This window comes from Sorghum bicolor, chromosome 3 (assembly GCF_000003195.3).
Source record: "Sorghum bicolor cultivar BTx623 chromosome 3, Sorghum_bicolor_NCBIv3, whole genome shotgun sequence".
NCBI classification, from domain to species: Eukaryota; Viridiplantae; Streptophyta; class Magnoliopsida; order Poales; family Poaceae; genus Sorghum; species Sorghum bicolor.
In genome coordinates, this window is record NC_012872.2 from 71642366 (window position 1) to 71665275 (window position 22910).

At 42.2% G+C, this 22910-nt stretch overlaps 3 protein-coding genes and 1 pseudogene across 3 annotated transcripts; 3 read left to right on the forward strand and 1 right to left on the reverse strand.

Annotated features, from left to right (window-relative positions):
* On the forward strand, positions 862–1433 carry LOC110433409 (annotated as a pseudogene).
* Positions 4651–11122, forward strand: LOC8079820 (protein DEK). The gene is made up of 11 exons (XM_002456828.2): positions 4651–5141; positions 5424–5457; positions 6818–6897; positions 6977–7036; positions 7404–7511; positions 7591–7668; positions 7856–7915; positions 9348–9822; positions 10182–10279; positions 10363–10393; positions 10522–11122. The coding sequence occupies exons 1-11, from the start codon at positions 4818–4820 to the stop codon at positions 10695–10697; spliced, it is 1524 nt and encodes a 507-aa protein (XP_002456873.1). The 5' UTR covers positions 4651–4817; the 3' UTR covers positions 10698–11122.
* On the forward strand, positions 11815–13561 carry LOC8059378 (omega-hydroxypalmitate O-feruloyl transferase). The gene is made up of 2 exons (XM_021456873.1): positions 11815–11971; positions 12076–13561. Exons 1-2 carry the CDS (start codon positions 11969–11971, stop codon positions 13372–13374), a joined length of 1302 nt encoding a protein of 433 aa, XP_021312548.1. The 5' UTR covers positions 11815–11968; the 3' UTR covers positions 13375–13561.
* On the reverse strand, positions 18881–19735 carry LOC8079823 (auxin-responsive protein SAUR50). The gene has a single exon (XM_002458962.2). The coding sequence runs from the start codon at positions 19648–19650 to the stop codon at positions 19174–19176; it is 477 nt and encodes a 158-aa protein (XP_002459007.1). The 5' UTR covers positions 19651–19735; the 3' UTR covers positions 18881–19173.

The window sequence follows — 22910 nt, forward strand, 5'->3', positions numbered from 1 at the left end:
GAACTCTGGGTCGTAATACTGTTAACTGGTGCGTGTGTGTTACTTGCCGCTTTAGTGTCTGCTCTACTTTGGAAGGTTATCGTGCACAGACAGCGCCGCGCGCGCACCCCATCGATTGAGATAGCGTTGCAAGGTAAATACTACTATATATATATATATATATATATATATATATATATATATATATATATATATATATATATATATATATATATATATATATATATATATATATATTATACACAATACTCCTATATACTGATATTTCACACCATAATTCCCAAATTAAAGGCCAAAGTCAAACTAGTCACTAATCTGAGACGGTAAATTCACCACCGAGCGTCACTAGTTGACATAAGTGTAGTTAATTAAGAATCAAATGTAAAGAAAATTTTATGTCAATAATCCTACGATTTTATTCGTGGGAAACTAAAATCGCAGTTGCAAGGAAATTCTCGTACCACGAGCTGTCCTCGGCGACCAACAACTTCTCCAAGGACAGGAAGCTCGGCGCAGGCCAGTTCGGGGAGGTGTACAGAGGGGAGCTCCTTGGCCCGCTCATGTCGCATCAAGTGGCGGTGAAGAGGTTGATGAGGCAGATGGAGGTGCGGACCCAGAAGGACTACAAGACGGAGATTATGACCTTGGGCCGGATCAGCCACCGGAACCTCGTGAAGCTCGTCGGCTGGTGCCACGACGACGGCGAGCTGCTGCTCGTGTACGAGCTAGTGACGAACAGGAGCCTCGACGAGCACCTCCACGGGTCAGAGCGGCTGCTGACATGGCCTGAGAGGTACATGATCTTGCGCGGCATCGGCTCCGCCGTCGAGTACCTCCACAGCAGCGACGACAACCCCATCCTGCACCGCGACATCAAGCCCAGCAACGTGATGCTCGACGGCGACGAGCTCGTGGCCAAGCTCGGCGACTTCGGGCTCGTCCACCCCGGGCAGGGCTCGTCGCTCAGGGACACCGTCATGATCGGGACCAGGATGTACATGGATCCCGTATGCATGAGCAGCAACACGGTGAGCACGGCGTCCGACATGACATGTACAGCTTCGGAGTGCTGCTGTTGGAGGTCGCCACCGGCCTGAAGCCGGCCGAGGTGGTGGTGCAGCAGCAGGGCGCAGGAGGCCTCCTCTCCAACACCCTCATCTCCGCCGTGCAGGAATCATACGCCAAGGGTGAACTACTCCAGATGGCCGACGAGCGGCTCAACGGCGACTTCGACGAGAGGCAGATGGAGCGTGTGCTGCTCGTTGGACTCTTGTGTGTCCAACAGCTAGCACCGCCGAGACCGTCCGGAAATAAGAACTGCCGTCAACTTACTGTCCGATCTCAACTATCCGGTTCCTCAATTTCGTTCCCCCTGATCTTTCCTATAACAGCTTGGGGCTGGGAGACAATATGATTTCCAATTTCTTTAAGCGTGGCATATGTATCCATATATATTTGCACGAATTTGGATTGTGTATACGTTCATGTAATTTGTCATGTTTTGTAGCCTTTTTTTTTTCGTGTATATATCTAAGATCTTATGGTGACATTCATTTGAATTGTTTCTACTATCTATACCATAATATTTGTCCTGGTAGTGTTTATGAGTTTTATTTTGAATTATGTTATGTTAATCTTAATTATAGAATTCATAAGATGTTTCACATTGTACTGGATTGTTCGCATAGTATTATTTTTTAGATGATCTATGTTGTATTCTGATTTTCTTAAAAGTATTCTTGTTGTACTCTCTTTGTCTCGAAATAATTGCATCTCTTGTTTTCGAGAAGTCAATCTTTTTTCCGATTTAATAGATTTATCAAAAATTTATCAATATCCTCTTAAACATGTTTGTCATGAAAAAACCACGCATGCATCTTGGGCCAAACTATCAAATATGGCAACTTTGGTAATATAACCAACGTGATTTTGCCTAAATTTTTTAAATAATAAAATTTAATTAAATATCTAAAACATCTATAACTGATTTGTTAATAAAAAGAACATGAAACCGGTATCAAATTTTCCCTAAAAATGTAAACTATGTACTGTCTTCGTCTGGAAAAACATGCAATTCTAGCATAGTGTCATGTTTTAGTATCTTAAGTTTGATTAAATATAGATAAAAAATATCAATATCCATGTTATCGAGCAAATATTAGATTAATTATGAAATATATTTTCTTAATAAATTATTTTGGAGTCATAAATGTGGATAGTATTCACTAAAAACTTGGTCAAATGTAAACTAAATTTGCCGGTACGCAACCCGTTGTTGCATGTTTACTTGGAGAGAGAGAGAATGAGAGTACTTGTGCTCTATTTCAAGTTGATTGGATTTTGCTTGTTCGTGTTGCTAGTTTGTTTGTGTTCATAGTTGCAATCATTGTTTATTTAAACTATTGCAACAATACAAGAGGTAATCTCCAAACGGTAAATATTTAACCTTAGTTGGTCATGTTAGATGTGGCAATGCATGCAAATCAGAGCTCATTTTACCCCTAGAACTTGAAACAAAGTTGATGCTCCCCGCTAATGACAAATATATACCAATTTTATTCCCCACCAAAGGAGGAAACCCATCTGGCCGCCTTGTTCCTTTAGCTGATAAGCAATGATAGTTCGTTGATTTGATGTGAGAGAAAAATACTACTGAACAACTGACAAATTCGACTGATAAGTTGAAGCGAACAACTCAATTGATGACAACCCAGTAGTTTCAACGGAATTACCATGTCAAGAGCTTGTATCAAAAGCGAATGAGAATCTAGCAGTTGCAGCGGAATCACCACGTCAGTCCAACGCAAATGGGGATCAAGTTGCCAGTTAATTAAACACAATCTTTTCCTTTCAATTTCTTATAAATAGAAAAGGATTTTTTGGATCTAACCAAGACCAGGTCTCCTACTGCATTTGAAAAATTAGTTTTCTAATTTGTGGATTTCTTTTTTCAAAATATTGCTAGTAGCCCCTCTAACATGGCACCACATCAGCAAAACCACACAAGATATAAAAGATAAATGGTTTTAAAACTAGAGTGAATAAACAAGAAATAGTTCAGTTTTTTTATAGAAATGTATAGTTCAGACTTCAGAGAGCAAAATCGGACCATGCCGATAGCTAAGGAGGTAAATTGAATTTTCTTCCCAAGCACTACGAGATACACACTTTTTTTTTTTTGATCAGTACGAGATACACACTTGCTTTAAGCCCAACGTGACCGCCTTACTGGGCCCGAAGTTAAAAAACCCATTGTGAGGCACAGCTTAACAAGGGGCCCATTGACATGGCACCTTGGGCCTAAATAAAACGGGAGCACAAGCACATGACACGAGGCAGTTTTGGCGGGCAGGCGGGCGGGATGTGGAAGTTCGGCGAGGGGAAAATTTGGCTCGCGTCGGCGAGGGCTGCAAGTCCCGTCCCGTCCCCAAATTTTTGAACCGCCGGCAGGTCGCGCCCCGCCGCCGCATGAATTTGCCATTTTCGCTTGCCGCCCAAGGTGCAGGCTTCAGCGGCACTCCCTGCCCTGTGGTCCCCTCGCCCATGTCCAGTTACCATTCGGCCCCCGTGCGTTGTTGAAGATTTTCCTTTCCCCTGAACGACGCGCCCCCCTAGTTTGTGTGTTTGGCAAAAGGGAAAAAACAAGGTCTTGTTTAGTTTCTGAAAAATTTTATAAAATTTTTTAGATTTTCCGTCACATCGAATCTTTAGATGTATGCATGGAGTATTAAATATAGATGAAAATTAAAACTAACTTCACAGTTTGGTCGGAATTGACGAGACAAATCTTTTGAGCCTAGTTAGTCCATAATTGAATAATATTTGTCAAATACAAACGAAAATGCTACTATTCCTATTTTGCAAAACTTTTTGGAAGTAAACAAGGCACAACTATTGAAACGCCGTCTGGGTTCTCACCTACAGTATCAAAACGTAGCGTGTCTTTTTTACCGACAACTCTGTACCGGCAATAGCGAATCCGAGGGCTCTGGACGAGCACGACGAATGCATACAGCACACGTGTTGTGTTCGCAAGAAACTGCGAGTTCGTAGGGGATTTGGAAGTTGCTACTGGCAGCCGGCAGTAGTTTCCTTTCACCACGAGCCAAAACCAGCAGACGAAATGGATCTATTGTTCTATTCTAAACACAGGATGACAAGGGCAAAACGGTAAAACTGGAAACCGCGCGCGAAAAGCAGGCGGTTCCGGCGGGACTTGGCGCGCGAGGGCGGGATCCGATCCAATCCAAGGCCTTGTTGACTTCACCCAAAAAGCAAAAAGTTTTCAAGATTCTCCGTCATATCGAATCCTGTGGCACATGCATGAAGCACTAAATATAGACGAAATCAAAAACTAATTACACAGTTTAACTGGAAATCGCGAAACAAATCTTTTGATCCTAGTTAGTCTATAATTGAATAATATTTGTCACAAACAAACGAAAGTGCTACAGTACCGAAATGCAAAATCTTTTCGGAACTAAACAAGGCCCAATCCAATCCGCCCCCGCCCCCGCGCGAGATCCATCCTGTCCCGATCCCATCGCGTCACACGTCACCCTGCCATTTATCAGGCGCGTGCGCCGAGCGGAGAGCCGGTCCGGAACGCTCACACGCGCACTCCCACGCGGCCCCGCCCCCAGCTCGCTCTCCTCCCCTGCTGCGTGCCCCCGCCCCGCTCCGTCCGCGTCCGCCCCGCTCCGCCTCCCAAAAATTTCCCCCCTTTTCGTCCTCCCCACGGCCCCCCCGCACCACGCCCGCGGGCCTCTGCCTAAAACCCTAGCCGGCTAATCCAATCCTCCGTCCCGTTCCCGCCCATGGCCTCCGCCGACGCCGCCAAGCCCGCGTCCCCGCCTGCCGCGGATCCGCCCGCCGACGACCCCATGGACGCCGACCCCGCGCCCCCCGCGGTGGAGGAGAAGGAGAAGGAGGAGGCCACGCCGCAGAAGCAGCCGGAGAAGAAGCGGGGCGGGCGGAGGAAGAAGGGCGAGGCCGCCGCGGCCGAGAAGAAGACGCCGCCGTCCAAGAAGTCGGCCGGCCCCACGGTCGAGCGCCCGTCCAGGGAGAGGAAGACCGTCGAGAGGTACGCGGAGCTCGCGCCGCGCGCCACGCCCGCTAAGAAGTCCCCCGCTATTGTCCAGGTGAGCCGTCTCGTCTCTCTCTCTCTCTCTCTCTCTCTCTCCCCCTCCCTCCCGCTCGTGCGTGTCGCGCCCGCTCCTGATCTGTTGTTTTCCCCGCGGCGTCCGTCCCAGCTGCTGTCGTACTTACTAGCTTGCTAAAAATAGCTACTTTCATTTGATGTTTTTGCCTCTTGGGATGGAACACGCCCTTTTCCATGCTACCATTACTGCCGTCTGTGTTTCTGATTTGGAGGTCTGTTCAATTGTTACTCATCTTTTTTTTTGTCCGCTTTTGTGCTGCAGGGCTCTGGAACGAAGCTCAAGGACATACCCAATGGTAAGCTCGGCCTCTTCAAATATGTTCCACTGTTTTCGTCTCACTGGAATGGATGTTATCTGTTTGCTAGTGGCATTTCATTATTCATTGAGTGTTGACTGACTCTACAAGATCTATGTAGCCATGTAACGTGATGTCTTGCCAAGTTAATGCTCTGTCCATTCCGCTCAGGGGTCGAAATAATTTAGGAGAAAAAAAACAGGCCATTCTCCCGAGAGACCAGTTTGCCCTGTTTTTGATGAACTGGTAGAGTTTTGTAGAATATAAAACTGGTTCTGATAGGTATCTGCTGCTGAAGCCAAAGCTATGGAGTTTGGGGATGGACTCCCTAACGAGATGAATTTAAACTGTAATATTCTTGTCCAACGTGTTCACCTGCTAAACAGTGACATATACAAGTCCAGCATGGCTTTTTAGGCTTCATAGTTTATAGGTGACTGGCTCTTGCTTTAGGAATTTAAACTGATGTGTGTGGTGTTGGTACAATGCAAAAGAATCAATAACTTGCAATACATTTCACAAGCTTATTCCCATAGGCTGTAATGGACAATGTGCTGCTCTGCCCAGCATGATAAGTTCCTTAGGGCATCACCTGCAGTGAGTCAATGCATGAGAGTCAGCCACGTGCGCTTCCAAGCGAGTTGATCCTTGTACTGAACTTAGCTATGTGGGACCCATGTGCAAAAAAAAATATTGCTGACGTATGCAGCCGTTACTTCCCATTGCCAAATTAAAAAAAAAACAGTTCCTGCTTGCCTTTTCCCATCCCTTTTCCTAACAAGGAGAAGCTAGCGGTTCTGCTTTTCTTATTTTAATTGGCACAGTTTGACTCTTGAAGATGAGTCAATTCATTCTGTCTCTTCCAAAGAATCACTTTTTCAGTGAGGATGAATCAATTCATCAGCTCCATGTTGGACCATGCACTGGACACTGGAGAAACCCTTATTAAAACTTAAATATGACAGAAATAAATATTAGACTGGTACTAACTATTCAATAAAGATGACGTTTAACATCGCAAGTAGTTTGTGAGTACCAATTATGTTGGTATTCTTGTGTAACTATTTTTACAGTTCTGTTGCTTCTTATTATAAAAAACTTTTTACAATTCTGTCATTTTGAAAAGATTGTTGCGCAACTTTGGACTGCTCTATTCTACATGTTGATTGAATTGTCTCAGTATCATGATCACTGACTTTCCTGTTTGGTGAAAAATTATGTTGATATTCTGGACAAAAAAGGCGAAAAGAGAAAATTGCATTGAATAACAGGAAACATTTTATGAGCAGATCATGCCTTTTGATTAGTGCTTTATTATCTGTTAGATTCTTAATCTGTATTCTTGTACGTGTAATACCAGTTTCATTCAAACTATCAAAGAGAAAGGTTGATGAGAATCTCCAGAGCCTTCATACTGTATTGTATGGGAGAAAATCAAATGTAAGGCTTCCACAAGTCTTTTGTAGCTTGAGTATGGTTTATTTCATCTACTTTGTTAAACTGTGTTGATTCTCTGCAGAACCATTTCTTGAAGAGAAACATATCTCAATTTTCTGGGTTTGTTTGGACAGACAATCAAGTAAGTTTTTTCCATGACAACCATATTATGTAAAAGAAGTTTTTCCCCATGTTATGTGCTTAGCTCTATTATTAGTGGATCACCTGTGTTAATAGTCACTGCTTGTTGTAATACTGTATACTGTACTAGCCTAATGCCTATAATGATACCGCATATAATGCTTTAAGCAGCGTCAAGTTTTATTTCTTATAGGTTAAGTTGTGGTTATCTCATGTATATATCCTGTACTAATCCAATCATAGAAATCTTGTCAGCTTTGTTATACTATTTGAATTGCCTGACCTTTTTTTTTTTGCAACTATGCTTGGATTATTTAGGCTTTGTGTGTTGTTGGTCATGTTTGCCCTGCCTGTGTTATGTTCATCAGGAAAAGCAGAGGAACAAAATAAAGGAAAAGCTTGAGAAATTTAACAAGGAGAAGTTGCTAGATTTTTGTGAAGTACTGGACATTAATGTAAAAGTAACTACAAAGAAGGTTAGTTGGCTGAGCTGAGCTTTGTTTATTCATGAGCAGTGGGATCTTTATTAATGGTCGGTGTTTTGCTGAAATTCAGGAAGAAGTTTCTGCCAAGCTCTTAGAGTTTTTGGAGTCTCCTTGTGTTACCAGGGATGTTGTTCTCACTGATAAAAAGGTACAACTTTTGGAATTGCTATGCATAAAATACTCTCTGGTCATAGACCTATTTTTTTCTTGGCCTGGGGCCATCTAAAGCAATGTGATTGGCTGGTTATGGCACTTAAGGGCAGTGCTGTACGCTTAGCAGTACTCCACTTATTAGCTGAGCTTGGCACCATGAACTGAATTGTCTGCCATTGCAGAAGGGGAAGAAACGTGGAAGGAAATCTAAGGCAACTTCTGAAGGTGCTTCTGCAGAGAAGGTAATAATATCTGGTGCTGGGTGCAGCTAAAACTTTTCCTTTCCTGTGCCCTGTCAAATCCGAAACAATCATTTATCTTTAGCGTATTGGTCTGTGCCTTGAAGCCAGGTGCTTTGATTCTACAAAATCACACAATCTGTCTCCCTATTCCATTTTTGCTAAGTATTGTTTATTTGATTTTTCTACAAAATGAACCAAGAAAGTTATTGATGCATGTCTAAGAAAATGTAGACCTGGTGTACTGAGTCGTGTATTTAGGTATTAAGAAGTAGCTATTTCAAATGGCTATTTAAAAAGTCGTATATAGCTCATTGAATTGGCTTTAAGGATATTAAGAAATAGCTGTTTGAGTAAACAGATATGGCTGATTGAGTTGCCTATTTAGGTATCAAGAAATAGCCATTTGAAAAGGCTATGTAAACATGTAACTGACTGAGTTGTCTATTTTAGGTATCAATAAATAGATATCAAAATGCTATATAGCTGATTGAATTGGTTGTTTATGTGTCAAATATAGCTGTTTAAAAGCCATCTGGGGTTGTAATAATATGATACGTTGTGCTGGTTTTGGATGCTTTGTGCTGCGATGAACGCTTTACGTTGTGGGTTAATGCTTTCTGGTGTCGTAGTTCGGGTTGCGCCAATTGGATGAAACCTTTCTGTTCAGTCAAACGTGGCCTTTTGCGGTTTGTTTTAGTTTGCTTTTTCTTAGTTACAAACTCTTGTAATCTCGTTGCTATCAAGTAATGAAATTTGGCTTTGCTGTGGTGAAAAAAAGTCGCCTCCTATTGCCTAGAGTGAAGCATAGATTGAATGACATATCAACAGATGTAATTGCATAATTTTGCAAGAATAAATAATAAAGAAAGAGGAATGTCTTGACAGCCCACTCAGATCTGGGAGGAATACAGGAAGTTGACTAGCCCATCTAAACACCATAACACCCGTTGATGTCCTGCTCCTGTGCCTCTACCTACTACCTCCATTTTGCAGCAGCCAATCGTTGTTCTCACGCAGCTGCACTGCCCCCCTCCCTTGAACCATTTTGCCACTCTAACCTTGTCTCTTGTTTTCTTCAACATTCATGGGTTCTGACAGTTCACCCTGTGTTTAATTGGATGGCCATGGCCTATATAATGCGTTAGGGCTCTGCCTTGCGCTTAAGAGCACCTAGGTGAATGTTTACTTTTGTTTCCTTGAACACGGGTGTCTTTTTTCCCCCCTATACTGAGGGTACTGCTGCCTCTTTTCTTGAACTGTCGCCCAACAATTGACTATGTACACTTTGAGCTCTCCTTTTTTAGTACTCTAGTTATTTCTTACTGTCTAGATAATAAATTAACATACACGGGCAATATCTATACTTTTGTCACAGCATTCCTTTTTTACTGATATTAATGGAATCCTGGCATCTGCTTGTCTTATTGAACAGAAAAGGAAAAGAGTCCAGAAACAAGCAGCTGAAGATGGTAAAGAGAATGATGATGCGGATGATGCTGATCCTGCTGGTTCTGAGGATGCATCAACAGGAGAGGAAGCTGATGGGGATTCTGAGGCAAATGATCATGCTGTGAGTGATGATGAACTTGATGAGCCTCCAGCAAAGAAGAAGTCTACAGATGCTAAACAGGTTAAGAAAGAAACAGGTTCTGATGCAAAGGAAAAGGATACACCAGGAAAAAAGGGTTCTACGAAACCTGCAAAAGGTGCATCAAAGGCTTCTCAAAACAGTAAAAATGAGCCTGATGCAGAGGTAAAAAAGGTGGGCAAGAGAGCAAAGAGTTCAAAAGAAAGTGTTGTGTCACCAGATTCTAATAAGTCAAACAAGAAGGTTTCTAAATCCAAAAAGGACGATGGAAAAGAATCCCAAAACAATAAAGCTGCCAGGTCATCCAATAAGAATAAAGGTATAAGTTTGGTAATGCTTACTACATGCAGTGTCTATTGATTGGTATTGTTTTGGTCCATACACATACCAATCTGATTATTTCTGATTATTGCTATCCTAGTGCCGCTTTGAGTTCATTTGCGCTGGTTAATTTAAGACTGCAAGTTTTTTCCTTCTATACATTATACGAAAATTGGTTTCAGTTAAAAGGCTTGTGACCTGTGATCATACATTAGTAATTTTGAGATGACATATACATGAGTTTTCATACCTTGCTTGACTGCCAATGATTAGTTTTTCGAGATGACATACATGAGTTTGCATACTTTGCTTGACCGCCATAGCCCTAATAAGCTATTTTCTGTCTATGTTCTGCAGGAAAAGGCAAGGGTGGTGCAGCTGCTGGGACTGCCCCAACCACTGAACAGCTTCATGCTGTTGTTAGCAGCATTTTGAAGGAAGTTGACTTCAACACAGTAAGCAATTGATTATGTTTTGAACATGGTCCACAGTAAGCAATTGTGCTTTGTATTCTGACTGGTTATGTTTTTTTATGTAGGCAACTTTGGCTGATATTCTCAGACAATTAGGTACCTTTTTATGCTGCTTAAATTTCATTGAATTAGATAAATGAAAAAAATTGTTGATAGACCAACTCAAACCTTAGTTTTCTAACAGACGAGTGTACTGACACGTTTGTTTCTTTTGTTAAACCCAGGGACCCATTTTGAAATGGACCTCATGGACCGAAAAGCAGAAGTGAAGCGCATCATAGAAGAGGTAATAAATAGTATGTCTGATGATGAAGGTGAGGAAGATTCAGAAGATGAAGCAGAAGATAATGGTAAGGTGGAGAAGTCAAAGAGTGATCCCGATGGAGGTGAAGAGAAGTGATTCTGTGGACCGGATGTGCCATGTTGAGATCAGTCTCTTGTTAATCTGTGGTTTAGATTGAACTTGGACTATTTTCATGCCAGTTCTCCTGTTTGGAGGTTTGGCTCTGTACAATTGGGGCACCGCAAGACAGCCGGTGACCTGGGTACTGGTTACAAGATTGTTAACCATTTCACAGCCATACACACCTAGTTGTGCTTGACTTGGTAGTGAATGTAGTCTAGTCGCTGGTCATGTACGATAGCTTTGCGATTAATAGTTTGGTTGCTTAGGTAGCTAGCCTGACTGTAATATGCAGAATAATTCTTGGCTTGTTTCATCCATTTATCATGTAAAACTCTGTATCTGAGTCCTGAATCGTTCCCGCTCATTGTATTTCTTATTTACCTTGCCATAGCAATGTAAGCAGTGTGTTTCTATGATATGTGAGCATTTTTGTTGGGTCCTTTTTTTGTGTGTGATCTTATGCGTTTTCAAGTCCTCGTCTCATGAGTTCAGACGCTTCAGTTCGCCATGTGTGCACTGCTGCTGTTTGGTGTTTTTTGAGGGAAGCACGTATGCCATCTGCAAGATCAGATGAGCTGCTGGTGGATGGTCCGTAGATGAGATACTTCTGAATTCTGATGATAGTAATGACCATTGGCCACAGCTGCAGTCACAGTCTATGCATCTATTATTCTTTTTTTGTCAGGCCTTGTTTAGTTTGCAAAAAAAATTATAATTTTTTTTTCATATTCTTCATCACATCGAATCTTACGGAACATGCATAGATCATTAAATATATATAAAAAATAACTAATTACACAGTTTGTCAATAAACTTGATGCTCTCTGAAATCTAGAATACCATGTTAGTTGGTCTACCGACATGGCATGGCTAATTCGTCCGGTTTTCTGACGCTGTTGTTGTGCCTGCTTGCCATTTCCCCTATCAACCTTTCATGTTTCTGCACAACATTATACGATACGACCATGTTAGTCACTAGTCAGTGCCCTTAAACCGTTTGGCCACGATCATTGGAATACGGTACGACGCTGCATTGGACAGGCCGTCCCGATTCTCACCTGCTTGGAGAACTACTGCGGGCATTGCATGCTGGTTGCGTTCCTCGGCTCACTCAATCCAAATGTCCTAACCACCTTGCCCGTGCACACGCACAAGAAACCTCTCTTCTTATACGCCTTCTCCCTCGATCTGCTCCTCTACAAGTTCTTGCACGCTGTAGTCGTCCAGGTCCAGATCCGATCCGTTGCTGCTCCGACTCCGACAATATGGTAATATTGTTCATTCATTCATCCAGTTTGCCGCTCGTCATGTTCGTCACCGTTTCTGACACGGTGGAGCTACCATGCGTGCGTACGGTTTTCCTGCACTGCAGGGCGTGTTCGAGCTGCGCATCGAGCAGCAGGGGGAGCCGTCGCTGGTACCACCGGCGGAGGAGACGCCAACCGGCCTCTACTACCTCTCCAACCTGGACCAGAACATCGCCGTCATCGTGCAGACCGTGTACTGCTTCAGGGCGGCTGACGACGGCGGCGCCTGCGACGTGCTGAGGGAGTCGCTGGCGAAGGTGCTCGTCCACTACTACCCGCTCGCTGGGCGGCTGGCGATCTCAGACGATGGGAAACTGGTCGTGGACTGCACCGGCGACGGCGCCGTGTTCGTGGAGGCCGAGGCGGACTGCGCCATGGCGGACATCGGCGACGTCACCGACCCCGACCCCTCCGTCCTCGGCAGGCTCGTGTACAGCGTCCCCGGCGCCAAGAACATACTCGAGATGCCGCTGCTTGCAGCCCAGGTGACCAAGTTCAAGTGTGGCGGCTTCGTGCTGGGGCTGGCCATCAACCACTGCATGTTCGACGGCGTCGGCGCCATGCAGTTCGTCAACTCGTGGGGCGAGACGGCGCGCGGCCTCCCGCTGTCGCTCCCGCCGGCACTCGACCGCGCCGTCCTCCGCGCGCGCGACCCGCCGCAGGTCGACTTCCCGCACCACGAGTTCACGCAGATCACCGACGACGACGACGACGACGACGGGGAGGACGAGGAGGACCCACTCCTGCACCGCTCGTTCCGGTTCACGCCGGCGTCCATCGCGCGCCTCAAGGCGGCGGTGGGGGCGCTGGAGGAGGGCCGGCGCGCGTGCACCACGTTCGAGGCGCTGGCCGGGTTCGTGTGGAGCGCGCGCACGCGGGCGCTGGGGATGCGCCCGTCGCGCCGGAGCAAGCTGCTGTTCGCGGTGGACGGGCGGCCGAGGTTCTCGCCGCCGCTCCCCGCGGGGTACTTCGGCAACGCCATCGTGCTGACCAGCGCGGCGTGCCCCGCGGGGGAGCTGGCGTCGTCGCTGCCGCGCGCCGTGCGGCTGGTGCGCGGCGCCGCGGCGGCCGTGACGGACGTCTACATGCGGTCCGCGGTGGACTACTTCGAGGCGACGCGCGCGCGGCCGTCGCTGGCGTCGACACTGCTCATCACGGCATGGTCTAGGCTGCCGTTCCGCGCGGCCGACTTCGGCTGGGGCTCGCCCGCCGCGTGCGGCCCTGCAGCGCTCCCCGAGAAGGAGGTGGCGCTGTTCCTGTCGTGCGGGGAGGAGGGAGGCGGCGGCGTCCGCGTCCTGCTCGGGCTGCCGCCCGCGGCCATGGCCGAGTTCCAGCGGCTCGTGGAGGAGGTCACCGCGGCCTGAAGGACGACAAGATGACGAATCCGCATGTATACGCCACTGCTGCGTGTCATTTGTGTGTGTGTGTGTGTGTTTTTTTTTTTGAAAACTTGTTGTTTGTGTTGCTGGTGGCAGTGCTATGTTCTAGTGAACACGTCCTTGTTATTGATGACATTTTAATGAACGCACAATACTCGTTCGAGTCTGGCAATAGCCCGATTGGGCTTGGAGCTTCTGTGAGCTACATAACATAAATGGATTAAGGGCCTAGGCCTGCCTGCTTTCGAGAGGCCAATCATGGGTGAGAAGTCAGTTCAAAAAGATTTGGAAGAGAAGGAAGAAATTGCCCATAAAAGATACTACAAAGAAAAGAATCCAAACTCAAAGAAGTTGGTTTTTTAGGAGAGACGAATCCGCAGTCTGCCTCAAAGAAAAGAGTCCAAACTGAAAAAAAAAAACTTGTCCATCACTAATTAGTTAGTTTGGTTTTGAACTTGCTTAATTTCCTAGTAACACATAGTTTTAAAAGGTCATGCATATCAATGATATCAATTATAGTACTCATTTTGCATGTATGGATGAGGTTTAAAAGGCATATATGAATGGGATGAGGTTGAGCAATCTAAAGCATCTTATAATTTAGGACAAAGTTTGAACCTTGGACACCTTGTATTTCATGGCATAGACAGTAGAATGGGTGATGTTGCATAACCAGGTCCTCTGAGTTTAGTATCTTTTGATAATAATGATCGGAAAGGATCAGACAAGGCCTATGCAGCGAGTTAGAAAGAATGCGGAGCTTCCGTCGATTCTCGCAGAACTTCCGCAGTTGATCGGTGATGAGATGCTTTTTAGGTTGGGACTGTTGCCGGTTTCGTTGGTTCGTGCATCAATGCAGCCTGACTCCACTAATCAGCGAATATTCGCTAGATTCAAAATCATAGTATGCTCTATGCCCGCCCCCCCTTTTTTTTTGTTCGAAAAAGGGTTTCCATAACTTTTTATTTTTAGAAAGTTACAAAGTTTACTCATAACTCTTGCGCATAACTTTTTGCTAGACAAAATTTATCACCACAACCTCTTCTTATAACATTTTGAATATATTTTTTATGTAATTTTATAGGCAACTTATCATGACAACATTTCTACGTGGCCTTTGCAAGCGGATGAATTTACCATTTTCTGAATATAAATTCTCTAGCTATACTTTTATATTATAATTTTTACAAATACCATAACTTATATACATAACTTTTTTTTGTTGTTTTCAAAAAAATTATACACAATTTATGCAGCACATTTTTTTACACAATTTGTTTTGGATAACTTCTCCACCTAAAATATTTGTTCATAGGCCTTGTTTAGTTCACCTCAAAAACCAAAAACTTTTCAACCTGTCACATCGAATCTTACGGCACATGCATGGAGCATTAAATATAGATGAAAACAAAAACTTATTGCACAGTTTGCTTGTAAATCGCGAGACGAATCTTTTAAGCCTAGTTACTCTATAATTGGACAATGTTTGCTAAATAAAAACGAAAATGCTACAATGTCAAAATTCAAAAAGTTTTTGGATCTAAACAAGGCCATAGTATATAAAAGAAAAATGGGTAGGTTAGTATAAAAAATAAAAAAAGAGAAAGGAAGGAAATAAAAAATTAAAGGGGTAAAAGAATGAGAAAACAGGATGGACTATCAAATCAGATAGCACAGGCGCTAAATAGCTGCAGAAACATTGGGTTCCAAAGGTCATACTGAAAAGTTGTCAAGATAAGATGTCGGTAAATTTTTATAAAAACATTTTAAAAATTATAATTAGAAATTATGGTGATAAGTTATGTCTTGCAAAATATTACTCCCTCCGCCATGTCATTTTTTACTTTTAGACTTTTTATTTGACCATTTGTCTTATTCAATTTTTGTATAAATATTATTTATTTTGTTATGACTTGTTTTACCAATTAAAATATTTACCAATAATTTATTTATTTTACTATTTGTATAAAAAATAAATCAAATGAACGATCAAATAAAAATTTTGAAAGTAAAAAAACGACACTTGACAGAGCACTACCAGATTTTTTCAATTCTCTTAGTGAGATGGACTTTTTCTAATGTTTTAACATTCAAAATTTAGTATAAATTTTTCCTAGTAAATGTCTCCTAGTGAGATTCCCATGTGCTATACTAGTGGTAGTGTTTTACTACTGCTTAAAAAACACTAGTAGCGAGGGAGTATATTTTAAAGTTATGGATATAACTCTGCCTCTTTTCAAAAATGAAAAATTGCAGGAACATTTTTTTGTGCAATAAATGAAAGTCGCGGGGTTGTCTCCATACGCTAGTTTCAAGTCCGGTGAACGTGATGTTTAAAAACATTTATATTTCATTTCCATGCTCTCCGCGTCAAATTTTCGTATGACATCATGAGATCGATGCTGGCAGCAGCTGGAGCCGCATGTGTATATGAGCGTTGAATGAAAACGCTGACCATCATGCATCATAATATCAACTAATGATGATGGCGTCCACGCATCTGAAAAGTGAGCTCGATCGCAAGTCGTGTTAATTGGGGCAGCATCTATCTTTGACAAATTAATAAAAGGAAGCTAGCAGCAGTGGTCATGCCACGACCATATACTACTGTCAAGAACGTCATGGCATTGGCGGCGGCGCGCGGTCGCATGCATGCATGCAGGGTGGCTGCTGCTCGCCAGCCGACCGTCCGTCAGTAAGTGCCTCAATGGCTCAATCTCGGACGCCCGATGGCCGTCGATGAATATGAAGGGATGGGTATAACCTCCGAATACGGGAACACAAGCAGACGTGATTTTACGTGAATAGTCTTTCCATATTCGAAATTCTTGACTCTCGATGGCAATTGTGTCAAATTTTCTTCTCTGGAGCCCAAAACGTTAATCTTTGTAATTAAAAACGACAATATTGCCTAAAACACGTCAGGAACTTTGGGTACAAAGAGAGTATATCACAAAACAAGAATACGAAGGGCGGGGTGACTCCACAGGAAGCAACGATATTACGAAACTCTCATTACTTTTTGCCCACCATACCCTGCCCTCCTCCCGCGAAACAGTTGACTACATCTTTTGGTGTACATGTATAGTTCCTCTGTAAAAACAAGTATTACTGGATAAACACAACTTTAGTTAATTAAACTTTCCCAAAAAAAACTTTAGTTAATTAAACAATAACATATTTTAGACTGTCGAAGTTCACGGCTTGATTCATGTGTTAATTACTCCCTCTGTAATATAGTGCGTTTTAAAATTTTGAAGATGACTTAAGAAAATAATCAAATGACACATGTATCCATACATTATTCCAATTATTATAGAGTTTCTCCTTAAATCATGGTTCCTTTTTAACAAACCTTGCAAAATCAAAACACGGTCATTATGTAGATTGTATTGCATTTCAATACAAATTTTAAAAGTCACAACACACTCTATTTAGAACTGAGGGATTATGTGTTAAAATTATTCATCTATGAACATATTTTTTTAAACTAAGTATATAACATGTAGAGTTTTAACATAACTCATTATATATCAATATCTAATATTAAAGAGGTAAAATTTCTCTTCACTAATTTTTTTGATCCGGCCATCCTATAACTAATTTTGTGAACGTGGAAAACACCTACAGCCCTTCTCTTTATATAACTAGGAACCCTTATTCAATTAGATCTCTCCGATTTCGAATGAATAGGAATCTTAACCCAAATAGAAAAAATATAATAATATGGCCAGCTACGAATCTTAATCCAATCAGATCTCTTTGACTCCGAGTAACTAGAATAGGAATCTTAATCCAAATGCAAAATTATAAGAATAGAAATCTTAAAAACAAGAAAGAAGGGTAGAATTTGTTTGTTTCGTTTCTTTTATGTTCTTTTTTCACTTTTTTTTTCTGGTTTGTTCGTTTTTACTTGCTCCGAGTACATGTAGCTCTAGGTTCTGATTTGGAAGCTTTTCACTTGGCTCCAAATATGTTCTGATTTTTTTCCATGGCTATTTTCAATGATTGTTTTCTACTTGACTTCGAGTATGTTCAGATTGTCTTCTCCTGATTGTTTTTGGCACTTGCTCGACTTTTCTGATTTTCTTTTTATTTTTTTTCATGTTTTTCTCCACCTGGGTTTTTCTGTTCCATAATAAGTATAATAAGAGTAAAAACAAATAATAAATAAGAGACCACAGTACTTTAATTTTTGGGTCCGTAGGAAACAAAAAATTTGTTGTCACTAAGTTAATTTAATTTTTGACTCGTACACATGACCCATGCTACAACTCATTTTCGTTCAATAATGATATAATATCTTACTCCACTACGTATTGGATTCCGTTGCAATGCACAAGCATGTTTGCTAGTTATAAAACAACCAATTTTAAGACAAAATATCAAAATAAGATAGAATATACAAAAATAACATCATCCATACACTAGAAGAAAAAACAAAACTAAAATACTCACTCCGTACCTAAATAAATCACTTCCTAAAATACATGCAAGTCAAACTATTTTAAGTTTGACTAACTTTATAGGAAAAGTGTAACAACATCTATAACAAAAATGAACATATTTTATAAATATATTCTATGATATATCTAAGGATACTAATTTATTGTCATAAATCTTGATAGTTTTTTTTTTCAAAATTTTGTCAAAGTTTAATTTTTTTATATAATATAACTCTAGAAATATATTTATATTTATTTAGAAACAAAGAGAGTAGCTGGCTATTCACGTTGAGCCAAAGGAAAGAGCCGTATGGCGTGTGCATGAAAAGGAAGGAACTATGCGCTGAATTCACTCTAAAATACTAAAAAAAAAGGTAAATCAATGATTCAGATTTATTAGTTGTGTACTCAGTTAATAGATAAAGACATTACCGTTGTTCTACAGCCAATATTAGCTGAGCATCCTCACCGTTTTGCATAGTTCGTTTGACAAATGAGTAAGTTTGCCAAGTCCAAATAAATATGGCAAAAGTGAAAAGAGGTAATATTCAATGGTTTGATATTAATCACTTGGCAAAAAAGAAAATCTGGCTGCGAGAGGAGGGAGTAGTCATCACGTGACCATGTGCAGGGGTGACATATTTCGTACGAGGGACGCGATGCCAAGCGCGGAGGAACTTGGCATATATATGCGAATCCTTTCACTATATTTGCCAAGTTAACAAAAATTGCAAAGCCCAATTGCCAAACCGTTGAATAGGTGTTTTTCAGATTTTTTTGTAAATACATAAATACAAAGCCTATTTGCCAAATGGTTGGGGATGACCAAATATTTATTAGTGATGTACTCAATTAATACTTAACTAAAGTATTAGCTAGACATGTTTTGATCTAAAAAGGTAATTATTATCAGCTAACTATTCTCCTTGGATCTAAACAGCACCTAAGTCGATTCTCTTCATGCATGGTACTACACAGAGTTAAAACTTTTTCGAGATAGAATAAATCAAGCTCTGACCTACAATAACATGTATTAATTAATTACTTGAAACTAAAACAACGAGCAATTTTTTTATATATACACGATCGACAGAGTAGATGGATCCAACTGGACATGCACATGCATATTTTGAGGACGCCAGTTAGCCTAGCTAAAAGCTAACCACTGAAAATGGGTATTACTGTACATATAAGTTCAAAAACAAACAAAGAAAGAAAGTCTATATGGCCAGAAGAAAGCCAACGAGTCTCTGCTATGAATGACACCATTAGCTCGCTAATCATCATTAGTTCATGAAAGCTCGATCGATTAATCTTTTCTTTGTGCATGCTCTCTCGCTCACCTCCTCCTGCCAACTATCGGCGACGACGACCGCGGGCTTAGCATCCTGTACCCGGCCGCGCGGCCCTTGCTGCCGCTGTGCAGACCGCATATCGGCGAGGAGGCAGAGCCGGCGACTTGCTGGTGGCCGCCTTCGTCGGCGTCGTCGCCGCGCTCCATCTGCCACAGCACGTCGAGGAAGGCGTCGACGTCGCAGCCGGGCAGCGCGAGCGGGCCCTGCGTCGCGTACCCGTACTCGCGCTCCGCATCGTCCAGGAGGCGCCGGAACAGCGGGTGGTTGGCGCACTCGGCGCGCACCACGAACCGCTCCCGCTCGGGGCCCACGTACACCGAGAAGCACCCCGGCGGCGACGACGGCGACCGGCCGGATGAGGCGCCGGCGCTCAGCCCGGACTTGCACCGCTGCAGGGTTCTTAAAATCAGGCCGCTCTTCCTCCCGACCTTGCCTATCGACGTCGTGGCCACCGTCGCCATGGGCTCTAGCTAGCTACCTTTTTCTCCCTTATATGGAACAGTGCAACAAAAAGCTGCCGCTGCTTCGAACAGAGCTGAGCTGAGCCCAGACGAGGACCATGCATGTTATTATAAGGGAGCCGTTAGCAACAGGTATATCTAGGTTGTCTGCCTATCTCTATAGGGTAGCCTGTATGGTCCTGGATCGACGCAGATTTTTCTTGACTTCTTGGGAGCACAACGTGTCATCTGTTATGGTGAGCTCTGCTGCGACGAGAGCAAGAAAGAAGGATAGTCCAGCGACATGAGAGAGAATCGAAGGACAAATTAAACACGAGAGACCGTATGATGAATGAAATTAAGGCAGATGTACGCCAAGAAAACAATGGTTAACTTGCAAGCCTGTTTACTGGTTTGAAAAATAATGACTAAAAATACTGTTCGCTTATTTATTATAAGAAAACTGTTGACTGACAGAAAAAGTACTGCTTATAAGACAAACGAACCGGTATAGTGCCGGTATATACATGTAAGAAATTGCGAATGAAAAGCTATAGATGTAACATATTTTTAGGTTAATTAGTTCCTTCCCCCTCGCTTTCAGTTTGAATGAGCAGGGGATCTATATAGTATAGGGGATCATTAGCAATAGGAATAGGATCAGCCGCCTTTTCAAAGATTCAGTGTATATATTAAGACAGAATAAGAACCTCGATCGTATTCATGACCTTTTATTAGGACCAGAAAATGACATGACCCTCCATCATTTCTCGGAATAGTTGTAGAGCTCGCTGCATTCTGTATGTAATTTGCTAGGTTTTCTCCGCGTGTCTCCATCGCGTATAATGCAACCATTATATTTTTTTATGAAATAGAAGGGGTTAAAACCCCTATTGGAAATTTATTTAAATACTGTAAGTATACTGTACTTGTTGAGGCCTGTGGAAACTGGAGAATGCCAACGGCCGGGCAGCGTGGATGAATTGGGTTCATCTATCAGCCTTGCTCTTCTTCTTGAAGGGTGATGCAGTTGGCGGCGGCCAGGTCCTTTCGCTTGCAAGTCTATTTTTTTTTTTTCAGTCAACAGTATTTTTCTCTTCCAATAAATCAATAATATTTTTAGCTACGATTTTTTACACCAGCGAATAGGTACTTTCAAGCTAGCCATGCAGAGCTGCTGGTACTTTGCAGGCAGGGCCTGCGTTGAATAATGCGCACGTACAACTGTTGAATAATGCGTCCGTACAGCTGTTGAATAATGCGTCCGTATAACTGTAGACAGCAGGGCTGCCTTGTTCGTTTGGTATATAAATTAGAAAATACTGTTAGTTGATTTATTATAAAAAAATACTGCTGAATAGTTAGTAGATTTGAATCGTACTATACATGCGTGTGTGACTGTGTGTGCATTCTCGTCGTCGTCTTTGAATTTGCGTCGGGTATGACAGTAAAGTCAAATTCAAATACTATGGGGCAAATCGGAACGTACGGAGGATGAAAAATAATAAAGCTATTATGTTCCAGTAAAGCTCTGCTCTGGGTGCAATAATAAAGCTATTATGTTCCAGTAAAGCTCTGCTCTGGGTGCATGCACTTTGTCTATCCTTGTGTTGAATTGTTCTAGAGACAGAAAGAGGACACTGATTGCAGTTGGACGTACACTGATAGATTCATAGATAGATGTCACCGTTATCTTGGTTGTTGAAGAATCGAAATGACAATTAATTATTTTATAGTACCACAGTTTACTCGACCATACAAACAACACGTACAAAACCCATATTTAGAAAACTCACAGTATCCATTCTTCCATAAAAATATTCTCTTAATATATTCCAGATTCCAGATATAGTTCTGAGATCCGCACAAAGTGCTAGTTTAAATCATTGTGCAAATTAATATATCTTTTCAAGAATACAAGAAATGAATATTCAGTATCTTTGCATTAAGATTTAAGAGGATGAGCTGGGTATTTCGGTACGGCCTTATGGACATATAAATGGCAAACAGTGAAACATTTATTTTAAAACAGGCAAATAATCCAACGTTGAGCTATTGCAATATGCAACACCAGAAAATCTAGGCAAAATAATTAACCTTTTGTGGTAATTGAAATTGCACTCTTCAAGTGCTTACTCTCGTTTGACGTTTTGCATAACACACTTTTTCTTAATCAAACGAGAGTTGTCTTTCTGTGTGGAGAATGACAGGATCTATGTGAGATGATTACCTTCTATCTGAAACAGAAATGCTCGAGAGTTGTCTTACCTCGTGGGCGTCAAGTTTTTTTTTTATTATGGTAGATGTTAATCATGGTCAAAGTTAGAAGGATTTAATTTAATTTATCTATTTTCTGTGCTAAGTCGACATGGTAGCTAGGCATCTATAGCTTGAAAGTACAACCTTAGAGTAGGAGCTCGAGATGATCATGTATACCATAGATTAGGAGCTCGAGAACATGTATCCAAAGTTAATTTGAATAAGAACCGAATTAAAGCATCTGAGGTTTCTTCTTCGAAGCAGCTACATGATTGGGATGAACTATCTGAATGCATTAACTGAAAAGGTTGGCGCTTGCATCTCAATTTGTCCGGACTCATGTATGCCTACGAACTACCTCACATTTTCTTAAAAACAAAAGTAAGAAGGAAAAATAAAGGCAACCACTGCTCTTTACTTTGATATGTACCTCTATATTGAAGCCTTCTTTTGTGCAGCTCATCGCTCACAACAGATTTACCTTTCTCTACAAAATATAATAATAATAATAATAATATTGCTTTGCACTATAGCAAGAGATTTTTTTCTCTTCAACCCAACCAAAAAACCTAAAAGCCACGGAATACTCTTCCAAAGAGGTCTAACCACCGTACATAACATTACATTGTATAATAAAGAAATCAACCAAGCAAGCATTCAATTACGTATTACTCGGAAAAAAACATACTACTAGTATGTGCGTGTGCATGTACGTATATTATATAATAATAATGCACGGTTCACCGTGTCTTGCCTCCCTATCGGAACCACGACCACAGTCAGAGGGTGCTGCTCTTCTCGTGAACAGTAGAATTCCTTGTGCTAGACTTGACGCGCGTGTGTTGTCCACCAAAAGTGGCGCATGAGCTTTGACCTGCTGTCCACTGGCACACCACGGTCACGGTGGGGTCGCCGGCCGGAGCTGGAGGGCCAACGCGTGTGCGCCCATGATGACCGTTGACCCATGCATCGACCCACAGTAGTCCAGGTCAGCAACTTTCAATAATGGCGTTGGCGCAGGC

Excerpts from the sequence above, each read along its gene's own strand:
- LOC8079820 (XM_002456828.2), top strand. The coding sequence starts at position 4,818 with ATGGCCTCCGCCGACGCCGCCAAGCCCGCGTCCCCGCCTGCCGCGGAT. Across the intron at positions 7,916-9,347 it reads AAGGTGCTTCTGCAGAGAAG|AAAAGGAAAAGAGTCCAGAA; the intron begins GTAATAATATCT and ends CTTATTGAACAG. Across the intron at positions 10,280-10,362 it reads AGGAAGTTGACTTCAACACA|GCAACTTTGGCTGATATTCT; the intron begins GTAAGCAATTGA and ends TTTTTTATGTAG.
- LOC8079823 (XM_002458962.2), bottom strand. The coding sequence starts at position 19,650 with ATGGCGACGGTGGCCACGACGTCGATAGGCAAGGTCGGGAGGAAGAGC.